The sequence below is a fragment of the Alosa alosa genome, chromosome 1 (genome assembly GCF_017589495.1).
Source record: "Alosa alosa isolate M-15738 ecotype Scorff River chromosome 1, AALO_Geno_1.1, whole genome shotgun sequence".
Taxonomy (NCBI): domain Eukaryota; kingdom Metazoa; phylum Chordata; class Actinopteri; order Clupeiformes; family Clupeidae; genus Alosa; species Alosa alosa.
This window is the reverse complement of record NC_063189.1, coordinates 17,171,484-17,188,637: the sequence shown is the minus strand read 5'-3', so window position 1 is coordinate 17,188,637 and position 17,154 is coordinate 17,171,484. Positions and strand designations below refer to the sequence as shown.

The 17,154-nt window shown below is 41.2% G+C and overlaps 2 protein-coding genes across 2 annotated transcripts in view; both read left to right on the top strand.

Annotated features, from left to right (window-relative positions):
• Positions 1 to 6,049: 6,049 nt before the first annotated feature.
• Positions 6,050 to 13,778, top strand: tlr3 (toll-like receptor 3). The gene is made up of 5 exons (XM_048258227.1): positions 6,050 to 6,574; positions 6,688 to 7,141; positions 8,237 to 8,431; positions 8,999 to 10,821; positions 12,105 to 13,778. Exons 2-5 carry the CDS (start codon positions 6,698 to 6,700, stop codon positions 12,346 to 12,348), a joined length of 2,706 nt encoding a protein of 901 aa, XP_048114184.1. The 5' UTR covers positions 6,050 to 6,574; positions 6,688 to 6,697; the 3' UTR covers positions 12,349 to 13,778.
• A 2,847-nt stretch (positions 13,779 to 16,625) lies between these two features.
• The window catches only part of LOC125305916 (cytochrome P450 4V2), a 28,201-nt gene continuing 27,672 nt past the window's right edge, over positions 16,626 to 17,154 (top strand). The window contains exon 1 of the mRNA XM_048260990.1: positions 16,626 to 16,904. Within this exon, the coding sequence (XP_048116947.1) occupies positions 16,712 to 16,904 (193 nt within the window). The 5' untranslated portion in view covers positions 16,626 to 16,711. The remainder of the gene's footprint in view (positions 16,905 to 17,154) is intronic.

Sequence of the window (17,154 nt, the reverse complement as noted above, 5' to 3'; positions counted from 1 at the left end):
AACATCGAGAAACATGTGCAAACCATAGAATCACGTCGCGAATGCAGCATAAAAACTACACCTCCCATCAACGTTAGCAGTTTCGCGTTGTGACTCGCTAGTAGTCGCTTCTATCAAATCCAAGAGCGCGCAGAAAAAGCGGAAAGTTAGACTAGCCAGCCAAGATGCAAAGATTGAAGAAATTAGTTCTTCTATCCACCGAATTCATCGGATATAGGAGGAACAGGATGATATTCTGAGAATGCAGTGAGAGAAGGAAAGGTAGCCTAACATGCCTTTTAGCCCAGTTGACGTATTGGCTGCAAAGTGCAAAATATATTTTATATATTTTATTCAAAGGTACGCTACTGATAACTCCAGGCTTCCACGCATGCTTGTTTGTTTACACCGAATACAAGCTGAAGTGCAAAACGAAAGTAGGCCTAACGTTTGCCTACTGCCCCCATCAATGCAGATATTTAAAAAAATAAAATAAAAAGGATAAAAAATATATATATCCTTGATAGCCTATGTTGGGTTTTGTGGAAGAGAAAATGGACTGTTTTAGTAGTAGTATTAGGCAGTATGCAGTCAGATAGGTCACCATGGGCATATTTGGATTAGCTACAGATGGATTCACAAATAAATAAATTAGCCTACATTTGGCAGGATACTTGATATATAGACTAAATGCAAATATGGCAATGTATTATATTATTTTACATTAACAAAATGTAGGAAAATAGAACAGACTGAAAATAAAGTAGGCACTGATCTTTAAAATCCTGTTTCCTGTAGCCTAAATGTTGTCAGTCATTCTTAATATTTGCAATTGGTGCATTGGCATGTTTAACTGTTAGCTGCAGTGTAATGCTAGATTATGTGTAAGTTAAGTACAGAAGTGACTGTGCGCCCAAATTTTGGTCTGTGCTCCTAAATTTTTTAACTTGGGCGCACAAGTGCTCCTGGAAAAAAGCCTGGGACCTATCTTTCAAAAAATTTTGAACGCCAGTCTATGGCGAAAAAGAAATTATTTTCTGGTCCCGGTTGACTTGTGCCTTGAATTACCCATATGATGTTTGTCAATTTTTTTGACAAATTTTCATGTAAAGACATTTGCAGTTTGTTTCGTAACTACTGAATTACAACATTGTGAAAGATCTAATTCCCACGACTACAAACCCATCAGTCGCGCTAGTGACGTTAGCTCATTCACAACCACACTAGATTGTACAAGCACACTGTGACAAGATTGTCACACTGGTGTGACGGGAATGTTGAGAAATGAACGTTCTAAAGAATATCTGGGTTCATTGAATTCAACATAGAATTTTAGAACCTTCAATTGTTGCGGAACTTAGAACGTTCAAAAACCTACACCTTTAAGGGTTAATTGGGCTTTCCTTGCCGATGAAAATACCAAGAGTCAGAGGATTAAACACATCAGGTAAGTTGTATTCGTCCATAAACTGTACATTAGATACTGTTAAGTGATGTTGCAGGCAGCATATAACAGCTAATCTTATCGTTAATTACGTTGGTGACGTACATCGTTCAAGACGAGAGATGTAGTCCACTGAGCGGATTCGCACAAAACCAACTTTTGAAGTCTATCGAACAACAGTACTTTCTTGACGTGAAAAATTATCTTTTAAATTCACATACATCATATGTGAAATTCGTGGCACAATTCAAACTGGACCAAAAAATAATTGTTATCTCTCCATTAACTCCCGTTCATATTTTTTTGAAAGATAGGTCCCTTGTAGCGGAAGTAAAACGGAAGTCACTGGGACACTCTATTGTCACTACCGGTGTTATACGGTAACTGGCTTTCATGTTAACTGGCTGGACTGTTTACCTTGCCTCTGGAGTTAACGTACCCGCCCCCTTCTTTTGCAGGTGTTTTCAGCTGATGATTTAGCCTCCGATACTAGGGGCCTATTGCACAAAACTAGGATAATGGAATAAGCCGGGATATCTTGGATATCCTGGCTCAATTTATTCATGATCCAGTTGCACAAAAGTGGGATAGGGGGCAGCAGGATATGTTATGGTATAAATCACCATGGCGATTTATTCTGTGGAGCTAGCCTGCTCCAGACCAGGCTAAGTTCCAGGATCTATTTAATCTCATCCCTTATCTCAGTCAGCAGTCACCACAAACGGAAACCAATAGTTATTCCACTGCCCACTACACATTGTTATCACATATACCTAGACCCACTGTCATTATTTAAACGTTTGTGATCATTAATTAACTTTTACATACTCGCCATTCCCGACCTGTCATGCGACAATGTGACGTCACGGGAGTGCCTAACCATTTCATGCGTGGTGGTCGCGGAACTAGTTGCAATATTCTCCTTAACAGAGGTGTTGCTGTTTGTTGCTGTTGTGAGAAGGCTATCTACCTACTTCACACCGTAGAAGAAGCAATGAAGCCGCTCTAGTTGCCATGGTGAATCTGTGATCGGTGGCGGGGTCTATTTGAGGGAGCCGTGAGCACGCACTTATCCAGGATAGGTTTCACCTGGCTTGATGAATCCGTGTCTCCTCATCCTGGCTTGCTCGTTGTGCAACCAATTAAGCCTGTACGCTCTTGTTTTGGATTCATTGAGCGCAGCTCATTAACTTATCCCGGATGTCTTAATTCTGCTTTTGTGCAACAGGCCCCTGGTCGCAGATTCGTCTGTTTAACTCAAGTTCAAATAGAAATGTTTGTGATGCTCCACTTTGTTGTTTAATAAAGCTTTACAACACGATGTGTCTGCGTTGGAAGTGTCAGGTTGTCTGTAGTAGGCTAGGCTACATGCGCTGGACCATGAATATGCCACCAAATAAATAAAACTAAATAAACTCCACGTGGGTCTCGAACCGCTACTAAATTAAACTGACAGCGTGTATGATAACCTGACACTAACCTGCTTGCGCCACTAACCAGCTGACACTTTGTAGGGAAATTGGCCATATCCACTAGGTCTAGGTTACTAGTAAAAAAGGTCACCTAGTATGTTATTGTGTTTAGCAGGTTAACATAGCGGATTATGGTAACTGGCTACTGTGTTATCTTGCAACGTTGCCCAAGCCGTTTACTTAGGCCTTCAAAGTAGCCTAACATGGTTAAGTTTACAAACGTTTCACTGATTGCTGCCAGGCTGTGGCCTCCTCTACTTGAAGTGTCTCTAACACAGGATTATCAATGCCAGCAAATAAATAAAATAAAAATGTTCAACTATGAGATTCGAACTCGAATGACAAAACAATAATCTGCATATTAACCTAATGCACATCACAACTGACCACCGTCAGTAATTTGTATTGCTGTTGCCTGACAATTTTGTATCCACTAGTCCAGTCTATGCTTTCTAGAATTCAGTTCAATGAAACACACGCATTAAAACGCACACTGCAGCGTGCAGGAGAAGTCTACCGTGTCCACATTTTACACAAAATTTGCGCACTGCGAGTCACAAATAACAAGACAAACGTAGGCCTAGGCTATTTACGTTCGTGTTTCTGACATGTTAACATAAGTTTTAGGTGTATTGGAATTATATTTTAATATTTTTTTTTTTAAATGACAAGTTGCATGTGGCGCAATAGGATGGTGCGGTGATATAGGCCTAAAGCTCCATTTACGCTACGGGTTCAATCCTCGCCATTCACATTTTTTTTTTTATTTATACATTTTTAGACCAGCAATGCTTCAGGCTGAAGATAGACTAGGTGGCCGCGGGCATCCTGCAGCAGTCAGTGAAACGTACACTCTTAAAATTAATGTGTTGAAAACAACGCAACTTGCGTTGTTTTAACACATCTCTGTGTCCAGATAGGGACCACACAAGTTTGTGTTGTTTCATTTTTAAATTTGTTGGACAAAATGTGTTGAAAATAGCACAACTTGCATTGAATCCACACCACTTGCGTTGTCTTTTTAACGCATCTCTGTGTCCAGATAGGGACAACGCATTTGTTTTAACCCTTAAAGGTGTAGGTTTTTGAACATTCTAAGTTCCGCAACAATTGAAGGTTCTAAAATTCTATGTTGAATTCAATGAACCCAGATATTCTTTAGAATGTTCATTTCTCAACATTCCCGTCACACCGGTCTGACGGTACTCCTTTAAGGGTTAAGAGTGTAGAACCCATTAAGCCTAGGCTATACTTTAAAGGTCTAAATGGCTTGGGCAACGTTGCAAGATAACACAGTAGTCAGTTACCATGATCCACTGAGTTAACCTGCTACAAACACAATAACATACTAGGTGACCTCTTTTACTTGTAGGCCTATAGCCTAAATAAGTATGGCTATTTTCGCTGGGAAGCATCAGCTGGTTAGTGGCGCAAGCAGGTTGATGTCGGGATATCAGATAGCAATTTAATTTAGTAGCGGTTCGAGACCCACGTGGAGTTTATTTAGTTTTATTTATTTGGTGGCATATTCATAGCCTGGAAACCAGACTCTCTGACTTCGCAGAGAGTCTGGCCTAGATCCATAGGCGTTCGTTTATTTCCGGGTGGAAGGGCACAGTTTGAGGTTTAAAATCATTGGAGTTCCTTTGAACCAATCACTAACAACCGGCGTTTCGTCATACAGAGAAGTTTCTCTGCAGCACACCCATAACAAGCACGGGTGCATCTTATCAGCAAACAATCACCGCGTTTCATCTGCGTAACTCTGCCCAAAATGCATCATATAGTGTTTTGTGAATGTACCCAAGTCAAACTTTCATATAAATGCATAAGTATGTCCAAAGCCACTTTTAAGCTTGTATCGTTTGTCGTTTTTAATTGAAATGACCTTTTGAATGGGATTCCTATAGGGCTACTACTTTTTTGATACAATCGTGTCAAAATCGCTATTTTTCAAATACAATGAAGGCTCGACACAACATGAAACTTATGATGAACTTATGATCGAAGTATCATCAGTGTCTCTACACATGAACTCGAGCATTGAGAACATTGTTGGTGTACACAGAGTTTACTAAAGAGGGTTTTGAACAACTCACTTGTTTTCCTGCTGCGCTGCCATCTTGCAAGGAGTGAGTTGTCCAAAATCTTTCTTTTTTAGTAAACTATGTGTACCACGAACAATGTTCTTAATGCTCAGTTCATATGTAGAGACACTGATGATGCTTCGATCAAAGACCCCTCAAGTTATGTCGAGCCTTCTTAGTGTTTGAAAAATAGCGATTTTGACCCGACCATGTAGCCTATTAAACTAGTTTGACTCGGGTACGTTCGTAGCCTATTTCAAGTGACAAAATCTATGACTAAAGTTTAGCTGACGATATAACATCCTACTCCACTGTGACTTCGTTCATGACACTCCTGTTAATAGGCTAAACTATTATTTACATTTGCTCAAAGATTTCATAAGTATAAGTCCTTTTTGCTCCCTACATTGATGTATTCCAAGCGATCTGCTTCAGGGGCGGGGACGTAGTAATTGAAACACCATGCCTGGAGTGCGTAATGCGGCTCTCAGGGGCCCCTCTGTTCACTGGTTGGTCGGCTGCCCAACTGCCGAAGTAAACAAGCGTGAATCAACCTATTCCAGATGGAGTACTGTAGGGAAAAGAAATCGACCGGAAGTACGTAGCCTAGCCTACTACAGACAACCTGACACTTCCAACGCCGACACATCGTGTTGTAAAACTTTATTAAACAACAAAGTGGAGCATCACAAACATTTCTATTTGAACTTGAGTTAAACAGACGAATCTGCGACCAGGTATCGGAGGCTAAATCATAAGCTGAACACATCTGCAAAAGAAGGGAGCGGTTACGTTAACTCCAGAGGCAAAGTAAACAGTCCAGCCAGTTAACATGAAAGCCAGTTACCGTATAACACCGGCACCCGCCGCAATTTTGTGCAACGTCGATTAACTTCTGATGGCTCACAAAATCCTGGCTCTGGGCCAAAATGCGAGGGGTGGGGCCTGACGTGAGCTGTTATTGGATCAGTCGAGTGTCAATATGGAAATGTAACCAGTGGACCACTGATTGTCCTTCCTTTGGGCCGATCGTTGGCCAAAATGATTAAATTATATAGCCTATTCTATCGGCCCAAAAGGTGCGTCGGCCCACCGGGAAAATGCCCGGTATGCCATATGGCCAGTCCGCCCATGCTAAGCATAACCCTCTTTAAGAAATGCATGTGAAAACTTTTGGCAAAACTGTTAGCTGCATGAATATCTCAGTGGTCTTGTAAAGGCTCATGGGAACACAATGAAATGGTGACACCACGGCCTCCCATGTGTTAATTTGCCTTAGGCTAATGGTTCACTACTTGTCAGTTCAGTTCAACGTTAACAAACACATTTGAGAAAAAAACATGAGTAAGAAAAAAACATGAGTATACACCTAGGCCTACCTTACTTGATTCAATTAGAAAAACGGAATGACTTTTTGAACACAATAAGGATGCTTCATTGAACTATTTCATGTAATTGTAATGTAACATGGTTTGATGAATTGGACAGTCCTAACTTTTCATTTTTTACAGTGTACACGAGCTTCGACGAAACAAAAATAAACTAAAAAGTCTCAGTCTATTTCAAAACATACTGGAAAACCAGAAATCCAAGTAAGTTGTCAAATGGTAGGCCATATTATTTCTTACTGTAGGCTACTCCCTGTTTGCCAAACTGTTCGCAAAACTGTTTCTAGGCTAATTTTCTTCTCGCTTTTTTTGCACAGACCTGTTACAATGAATCTGTCTTTCATCCATGTTCTACTGGTGGGGTGCATGTCATCTTTTGCCCCCTGTCTTGGCCTTGTACCTAAAAGGACGACCTGCTTGGTGCAAAATGGCACAGCAGACTGCAGCCATCTGGGATTGAGGGAAATCCCATCCGATCTCCCGAGAAACATTACCAGCCTGGATGTGTCTCACAACCAGCTGAGGACACTAAACCCGGCAACTCTGCTGCTCTTCCCTGCTCTTCGACACCTAGACATGAGCTACAACAGTATTGCTAAAATGGATGCAAGCTGGTGCACGAGCCTCCCCTCTCTCAAGAACCTCAGCATCCAACACAACGTTGTTCACATACTGCAGAATAAAGACTTGCACTCATGCTCAAATTTGACTCAGCTTAACCTCGCTGACAACAGGTTGAAACTTAAAGACGAACCTTTCGCTGCCCTCCAGGTGAGGTCAATCAGTGTTTGTGACCCAGTAGACAGTGTATCCTCTGGGGCATAACTTGGCCTTGATTAGCCAATAGCCACCCACTGGGCCATTATTGTTCCAGAATCAACTTCTATTCAGTGATTCATACAAGATACTGTAGTTCACTGTGCTGCTAAATGATGTAAGGTTTAAGATAAAGCACCTTGTACCAGCAGCTATTTTTTTTTTATTATTATTTAACCTTTTTGACCATCAAACACACTACTGGTCAAAAGTTTGGGGTCACTTAGAATATTCCATTCCACTATTCCACACATACCGGCTGAGATCAGTTGCATTCTTTTTTTAATTGGGGGTAGCAGTTTTCAGATTACATTATGTGCTTAATTGCAAAAGGGTTCTCGACTGTTGTACAAAGAAATGGCCTTTAAAATGAAAGAAATGATCTTTAAAGCAATATCTACATTGCCCGTTATCAGCAACCATTCATCCAATGTTCCAAAGGCACATTCTGTTTTCTAATCTCCAGTAAATACTGTAAGTATACTCTATTGATCCCGTGAGGGAAATTTGGTCTCTGCATTTATCCCAATCCATGAATTAGTGAAACACACACAGCGCACAGTGAGGAGAATCACACACTAACCCGGAGCAGTGAGCTGCCTGTTACAGCGGCGCTCGGGGAGCAGTGAGGGGTTAGCTGCCTTGCTCAAGGGCACATCAGCCGTGGATGTGGGCATGGGAGAGCAGTGCTCAACCACTTCCCCCGCCCACATTTTTCCTACTGGTCGAGGATTGAACCGGCAACCCTTCGGTTACAAGCCCGTAGCGCTTACCAGTAGGCCACGGCTGCCCCTACTAATCTGATATCATTTTAAAATGCTAACTGAGAAAACATTGTTGAACCCTTTTGCAATTATGTAAGCACATACCGGTAATGTAATCTGAAACAATGCAACTGATCTCAGCTGGTATTCTGTCTATAATGGAGTGGAATGGAAATTTCTAAGTGACCCCAAACTTTTGATCGGTAGTGTATGTATTGTTGAAAAAATATGATGTACTGCACCTGTTGTGTTGTGAACACAGTCTTTCTTTCTTTGATTTGTGCAGAGTTTGACATGGTTGGATGTGTCTAATAATGGCTTGGCATCAGTGAAGTTGGGAAATCAACCCCAAATGGTGAATCTAGTGACCCTTGCACTTTCGGGGAACAAAATTGCGACATTGGGGAAGGACGACTTTTATTTTCTCAAAAACTCTTCCCTTCAAGTCCTCAAGCTTATGAAAATGGCAGATCTACAAACGGTGAGAGAGAAAGTTGTGCCTTTAAAATAAAAACCTAAGTATGATTTATTTAGCCCTTTGGTGCAGTTTAGCGGACAAGATCAGCATATCACAGTGACGTTTAGTTGCAGATTGAGTGACTCAGAGCATATCATACAACTTGCAGTTTTTACATTCACACTGGTAGCCAAGATTTTATGATGATATAGTCATTAACTGCAGTTATGTGGATGTTAAAAGTTTGTGTGACCTATGGCCTGTTTCAGAAAGAAGGTAATTCTGATCCAATATTAAGTAATTATGTTGGCAAAATGTTTTATTCAGTCGGCTATTATGAAAAACCTCCTTAAGATTCTCCTTGGCTATTTCTACAATCTTAACATCCTGGTGTATAAACGGATCATGAACCATTCAGAAGAGAAAAACATTCAGAACCATTCAGAATTGGAAACAGAAAAGTTTGTTGAACATCAGAGCTTAAATATTCTGTCAACACGTTGAGTTACTTGTTTTAGAGCAGTTCTCCCAAATAACATGTGGTAATCTCTTGTCTGAATGATAATGAAATGTATTTTTTTTCTATTTTAGATTGAACCGGGTTGCTTCAAACCTCTCTCCAGCCTGAGAGCCCTTTTGCTGGACAACAGTAAACTCACTCCCTTGGTCATCTCCAAGCTGTGTGTAGAGCTCTCTGTGACAGCACTGAGGGACCTCTCCCTCAGGAGCACTCAGCAAGCCTCGCTCAGTAACACCACTCTCACCGGGCTCAGCGCTACGAACCTCACCAGGTTGGACCTGGGCATGAACAGCATAGCTCATATTGAGAATGGGTCATTTCTAGGCCTCAGCAATCTGGGCTCTCTTTCATTGGAGCAGAACAACCTGAACAATTTGAACAATGGGACGTTTCAAGGGTTGGAGAACCTGCGCTGGTTGAATTTATGGTATGCAGTGAAGGGAAATGTGGGAAATGGTTCGTTTGAGCCATTGAGAAAGCTGGAGTTCCTGTACATGGGGAAAAACTCCATGAAAGACGTTAAGGAATTACCTTTTTCTGGTCTGCACAGTTTAACATTTTTGGATCTGAGCCAGAGCACATCACTGATGAAAACTGTCACTAACAGGACATTTGCCGCTCTTGCAGGTTCACCTCTGAAGACCTTAAACCTATCCTATATGGCAATCCAAAATCTGAACCCAGGTGCCTTCTCTTGCTTAGGAAATCTTACCACTCTCTTGCTTGCAAAGAACTTCATTAGTCAGAGACTGTCAGGATTGGAATTTCAAGGTCTTCAACAGGTGGAGAAAATAGATCTTTCTATCAACAGGCAACAGATTAGCCTGACCCCTGAATCTTTTATAAATGTGCCCACACTGAAAGTTCTTTATTTGGGCCAAGCTATCAGTGGAACATTGGACCTGAAACCATCACCTTTCCAGCCCCTGGTCAACCTTACATCGCTCGACCTCAGCAACAACAATATTGCCAACATCAATGAAGGATTACTGGAGGGACTAATCCATCTGAAGATCCTGAAACTACAGCATAACAACCTGGCTCGGCTTTGGAAGAACGCAAACCCTGGTGGTCCTGTGCTTTTCCTAAAGACCTTACATAACCTTACCATCCTCCAAATGGACTCAAATGGCCTGGATGAGCTTCCAGTGGATGCCTTTCGGGGTTTAACCAACCTTAGAGAGCTCAGTCTTAGTGGGAATATCCTTGACAAACTATACAAGCCTGTATTTGATGATCTGATATCTTTACGTGTCCTTCAGATGCAGAAGAACACGGTGACATCGGTGCCTAAACAGGTCTTTCAGCCTGCATTTGCTAACCTAAGCTATCTGAACATGGAACGCAACCCCTTTGATTGCACTTGTGAGAGCATCCTGTGGTTTGTTGAGTACCTGAACTCCACCAACGCCAGCGTCCTGGGCCTCCAGGGAGACTATATCTGCAACACACCATCTGCTTACTACAACCGTTCCATCATGAATTTTGAAATTCAATCCTGCAAGGATATGACACCTTTCCAGGCACTCTATGTTCTGAACAGCACTGCTGTTCTGGCTTTGCTGTTCTCTGCCTTCCTGGTACGTTTTCAGGGCTGGCGCATCCAGTTTTACTGGAGTATCCTGGTCAACCGCACCTTGGGCTTTAAGGACGAGGCTGTGGAGGAAGGAAGATATGAATATGATGGCTACATTATCCATGCGGCACAAGACAGTGGTTGGGTCGACTATCAGCTGCTCCCTTTGGAGAAAGAAAATTTTAAATTCTTTCTGGAGGATCGAGATGCTGAACCAGGTTGCTCACAGCTAGAAGCCATTGTGAACAACATGAGAAAGTCCAGGAAAATAATATTTGTTGTCACAGAGGAACTTCTGAAGGATTCCTGGGTTCGACAGTAAGTTCAATTGTGACATCAAGGGGTAGCTATTTAATGTTTTTAAAGTAACAAATGTAGCTGGATAAGCCTGGCATGAATTAATGTTATTTTTAAATATTCAAACAATTCCAGATAGAGTATCCTTCTGATTGGTCAAATTTGTTCTGTTTAGCTGTACTGTACATCACAAAGACTCTGCATCAACCTGTGCACTCTCTGGTGACTTAACACATGTTTACCAGATGCAGCACAGTATTTGACCTTATTGGTAGTCCAACACTGAACTTGATGCACCTTCTTAGTTTTTTTATTTCTTAATATAACCTACTTGTGCTGCAGCAAAAGATCTGAAAATAACCTTTCAGAAATCACGAGATTTTATGAGGAAGGACAACCTATTGAAGTTGAAAACCACCAGGTTGTATTGGGCAACTTCCCCAATAATAGGTTTTAGTTCTTCAGGGCTTTCTTTGACATTTGTTTTGTGAGATGTAGCCTACAGGTTGTAGTGAAGAATCTTTTTATACATATACAGTATATAGTATGTTATTATACTGTATGGATTTCAGAGCACCCCTGCCCTCCATGGAAGTGATGTTAAAGTGGAACATTGAATAATATTCAATAATTCAACAGCATTGAATAACATACTGAATATCTGATGCAAAGAAAGTATGGTATATTATAGAAATAGTAGTTTATCTTTCAGTTTCTCGGTCATTGTTGAAGTGAACAATACCACGACAGCAAAACCCCAAATAAAACTGACATATATAGAATTTGCAATCCAGACATTTGGGGAATTAGGTGAAGCTCTGAAGTATGTTTGGATTAAAATAGAACATGGAAATTGAAGTAGGATGATCATTTTACAGCATGCTGATCATCTAGACTAGTTAGCTGGTTTACAGATTGTCCAGTGTCAGCTAAACGTCTATGTAGTGGCTTGAACTAGAATCACCTTGTGCTCTTCAATATGTGAAATGTTAAATGGTATTAATAAGATGTATGTACCGTTATTGCAACATTAAGTGACTTTCTTACTGAATGCTTACCATGACAATCTTGTGACCTACAGTAGCCTTACTTACAAATTATGGTTGGTTCTTTACTTGGGTCTGTTTTCACAAAGCTCCTAACTGGCAAATTTTGGAGAAACTTTACTTTAAGACTCAACAGTTTTGACTAAGAGTCATTCACATAGCATTTTAGCGCTAAAAGTAGCCTAACGGGCCTTTCAGCGTAGTGAATTCTGATTTTTTTTGTGTCATCTAATGGCCTCTCCTCTCCTCCCGGTGCAGTTTCAAGGCGCACCACGCGGTGCACCAGCGGATAGAGGACAGCCGCGACTCCGTGGTGCTGGTGCTGCTGCAGGAGGTGCGTGACCACCAGCTGCAGGCCCTGCTGCTGCGCCGCTCCATGCTGAAGCCCCGCTGCGTGCTGGACTGGCCCCAGCAGAGGGAGCGTATCCCTGCCTTCCGCCAGAAGCTACGGCTGGCGCTAGCCTCCAGCAATCGGGCGTCCAGCTCCAAGTGGCTCCACTGACGCGTCACAGCACAGCACAGCAAGCGGGGTGCTCGGAGTGGGCCTGCGTGTAATGGATAACTAGATCTCAGTTGGTGAGGAGGCTGTGTGTGTGAGATCCAGAGGTATCATTAATGTTGGATTTATGTTCTGGGGGCTTGCGTTGTTATTCATTTTACAATTTATTTGAGAGGGATAGCACTGCAGATATATGTGACTTAATTGCCATGTGTATTCTCTTGGCAGAAGGGACAGCAATGCATGTTTTATTTTTGTTTGGCCTTTATTCATGTACTGTAGGGCAGTGGGGAGTGACTGGAAGCGAATAGGAGAGAAAGATAGGGTGGGATGGGGAACGGATAGGGTGGGATCAGGTCAGATTTAAACTCAGCTCCCTGTGGGCACCTGGTTCCGAATGTGGCACAGACACTGCTGCCACTTGCGCCAGAGCTCTGCCAGCAATGCATGAACTGCACATCAAAGTAGTTTAAATGGAGAGCAATGCATGAACTGCACATCAAAATAGTTTAAATGGAGAGCAATGGCATTGAGTTATGGTACATTTTATTAATCTCCTAAACTTGATTGCAAATAGATAATGCTGTGCACTCTCAGTAGTAGGGGCTAGATGGTACATGGACGGGGAGTGTAATGAAGTGGCCATTTTGACATTAAATAGGCAGGCACAGGTGTAACTAATGACATTGTGGTTCCAGTTAAAGTATACTACACTGAAATTAAAGCTGTCAAGCCTGAATATATGGTGGAGATCTTTAGATTACATCACTTTTTTTTGACGGATTCTGTGTAGAACCTTTTTCTAACTTCATAGCTGCTTTCTGTGCAGCGTTTTGTATGTGGGACAATTGCCATATTCTGCTTTAAAAATCAGTCTAGGGAAGTAACACTCTGAGGCTGATAATAATGAACTAAAACAGGTACATTTGACATCTATTTAATCCAGTCATTACTTGAATGTGTCTGTCTTTATGCTGTACTATTGTCATCTCTTACTTGCATATTTTGGTATTCTGTCAAGGTATGAGCTATGTGTGAACTTGGTAACTGTAATACACATAACAAAGAAAATTGCTTGTGTTTCTTTTTATGCCAGCATTCAAGCAATTTCTGCACTTTATTAATATTCTTGCACTTGCTATGTATTTTATTTGTCTTTTTGTGGAAGCAAACTTCCCAATTCTCAGCCCTGAATCAAGAGGTTGGCAGTAATTACCTGAGATGTAAATAATTATTGTGATTTTACATTTTACTTCAAAAATATTCTCCATTTCTGCTACTGCTTTGGGTGTATGTGGTGCACAGTGCCATCGTGTGGATAAATGTAATAACAGTTTTTAGTTGTTTCATCCTTACTTTGTAAAAACTTGAAGATAGACATGTTTGTATGTTGATATAAGTAAATCTATAAAATGTTAGCTTAAATATTTGAACATATTTTGTCTTCATTCTTTCCAAAGCTAAGACACAAAAGATCTGACTTTAGGTTGCACAATTCCTGGAAGGTTGCTTACCTGGTTTTGCAATAATTTACCCTATAATCCTAGTGAAAATACTGTTCTATAAAATTATAATACCTAAGACTAGCACACTAATGAAATGTAAACTTATTATACCCACTGTATATGCAGCTTACCTACCTAACTTACTTTAAAAGAGCCAAATGAGCACTTATTAGCCTACAGGTCAATGTGAGGTAGGCCTATGTGTGACATCATACAGTAGGTAACTTATTAACACTTCCAATAGATAGCCTCTGTTAGGAGATATACTGTACACTATTCAGACCGGCCATCAATGTGAAAAAAGGGAAGAAATAATAATTTAAAAGATTATATGGTAGGCTATCATCCACATTTATATGCCTTTCATAAAGTGGGCTATATTTTTTATCTTAATGATGTACAAAGCTTGGCATTGTCCTTTCATCCCAGAACGTGGACTTACCGTAAGTTTATTTACTTTGTGTTGGTATAAAGAGCCAGCTTATGTAACCAACCAGGATGCTGCATTTTAAATTTCCCTCACGGGATCAAAAGAGTATATATACTTTAAGGAGTGGCATAGGTGGGTAGAGCAGTCCACACAGGACCAGAGCTGTCAAAGCCTGAATTATGTTCAACAACAAAGATCGGATAAGTGTGGTTATTTATCCACACACTTCGGCGGGTTTTGTCATGAGGAGGAGCACATGTTGACATAGTCTACAGTACATACACTAAAATGCTACATCAGATGTGTATACTGAGAATGGGCTACGCTAGCCAATGTGATCATTGGGTGTGACTGTATTTGTGTCCAATGGTTGACTGGTCATATTCAAAACTACATTTTCTGCAGTGGTTGACTGATCATATTTAAAACAACATTTTCTGATTTGACAGATTTGACCACTGCAGTATATAGTAATATCAGGATATGGATTACATGTTTTGGCACTTCTTCCAAAGGTGTATATCATGGTAGCCTTTGAGTTACACATTTACATTTGGTCATATAGCTGATGCTTTTGTCCAAAGCGACTTCCAACAATCAAGGTACGCCCTACAGTGCAACTAGGATATTGTTAGTGCAGCAAACAATAGCAGTTCAAGTGAAGTCAAGGGAGGTGGAAGAGGGGTATTCAGAATAGGGAAGAAGGTAGTGGTACAGTAAGTGTGCAGCTGTTAAAAGTACTTTTCTATAAGTAGAAGGGCTGGGTCTTTAGGATGTTTCTGAAGATGGAAGGGGATGCCCCAGCACTGGTAGGAACTGGTTGCGTGTTCCACCAACGATTATCAACAGATGAGAAAAGTTTCGATTGGTGCCCTGTAATAGGTGTCCTGTAATGAGATGTAGGTCCAAAGCATACTGCTACCTAATGGAGAAGATGTGGAGTCTGTCGACTAATAAGAAGGCTTATAAAAATCCTGTTATTTCAATGGAAACAGTGACACTTGACGAGCAAATGTAATCCAATATTATGACTGCTGCGCAGCGAAGCACGGTCATATAGGTTTAGTCTGATTTTTTTCTCTTCCGGATTTTTTAATTTTATTTCAGTGATTTTGTGTCATAGATTACCGACACACGTAGCTCCACAAGGATGACACGGAACCTTTGTTTTTCTTTTTTTTTCTATCATATAGTGCTTGTCTTTTCGGGCTGGTGGACTAAAACTGCTCTAGCCTGCATGGGAGGTTCTGTCCATGTCCTGAACTAAATCTCTACTTAAGGCAGAAGGCCTTGGAGAGAGCTGCAGACGTGAGAGTAAAAAGATGGGCTTTAAGAGTTGGTCTTCAAAGAATCTGTAAAGAATGGCCAAAAACCAAGGACCACTTGGAGAAAGCTCCAGAAAGACTTGGAGGAAGCAGGTACAATTGTTACAAAGAAAATCATAGGTAATGCACTCCACCGCCATGGCCTCTATGCACGCTCATCTTGCACGACTCCATTACTGAAGAAAAACACGTCAAAGCTCATTTAAAGTTGCAAACAAAGGCTTTTCCACAAAGTATTTAAGACATTTCAGTAAGCAAATTCAATACTTTTTTCCTGTGTCATTCCACTTTATTGCACGTAACTTTATTTATGGACTTCTTTTATAAGTGTGAATTACCTGAGTTAATACCAATGTCTGTTGAAAATGTCATGCAAATAGCCTCACTGGAAGTACAGTATACTTACTGAAAAGCATGTTGATGCGTTCAATACTTAGCACCCCCCCCTTTATCTTGGAAGACCTGTCCCTTTAATACTTACATGTTAGCATCTGTCAGCAGTCACTAAGCTAACCAATGACCTTAGATGAGAAGAGCTTAAAGCATTTGGTCCAGTTTCTTCACATCTTCCTCCAGTTTGCCCACATTTGAGCCTGGGCCACAGAGAAGGGAAGCCCCTTCTACTTTTCAGGACAAACTGGGGAGAGGAATTCATCCTTACATCATTTATGGGAGCTACTGATCAACTTCTCCTCACGTGGACCAGAGTCGGCATGATGAGAGGAGACCTGAGGGCCTGTGGTCAGCTCCACTTTCCCAGCACTGCATGAAATGTTCACCACAGGCTCAGAGTTGGACCTCTTAGACACAGAAGCTCTGCCTGTGAATAGAAGATGATGATATGAAGACATTGCTAAGAAAGCGGTTTTCAAACATTAAAATATGGATCAATAATCTACCAATAATCTATGAGGTGTGACATTCTTCAGTGGTTTGCTTACCTTTCACAGACAGCATTTGAGTCTATCCCCTAATTTGAATGCGAGGTGCATCCCGGAGCAGGGCACGGAGGCGTGAGAACTGGTTTTAGAGCTCTCTCATCTAGTGATGCACAGCAGCGCTGTAGAGGTCCAGTCCGAAGCCAATCTTGCAGTCAGCTACCAATAATGCCAGTGGACACTAGGGAATTGGTACATGTGTCCATTGTGTATGTTGTTATATTAAGTATACTTACTGGCTTTGCCTATTTGTGGCTCAGCAGTTACCAACGCAAATGGAAACAGCTCGCGCCCATACCAGGACTAAGTCCGACTTATCCGATAGTGGGAAATGCACTCTCCTTCAAATCAAACGGACGAGGTAGGCCTACATACGACAAACAGTCTATTTATCACATTTTAACATGGCTTTGCTTACTTAGCCTATTATATCGAGGCACTGTTTAATTAAGGCGTTGCAAGGTATGCTCATTGTAGGATGGACATGGGTGTTCCACATATGACCTCTTTAGGGGTTGAGTGAGTCAGTAGTTGATTTATTTATGGAAAACTCGGAATTTGTTTTGTAGGATAGGCCTATCAAAACTAAGTCACCTCGGAGACAGTTAATT

Bases quoted from the DNA above. Each gene is read 5' to 3' on its own strand.
- tlr3 (XM_048258227.1), top strand. From the start codon at position 6,698: ATGAATCTGTCTTTCATCCATGTTCTACTGGTGGGGTGCATGTCATCT. The intron at 7,142-8,236 runs GTGAGGTCAATC...TGATTTGTGCAG, and splicing joins AACCTTTCGCTGCCCTCCAG to AGTTTGACATGGTTGGATGT. The intron at 10,822-12,104 runs GTAAGTTCAATT...CTCCCGGTGCAG, and splicing joins AAGGATTCCTGGGTTCGACA to TTTCAAGGCGCACCACGCGG.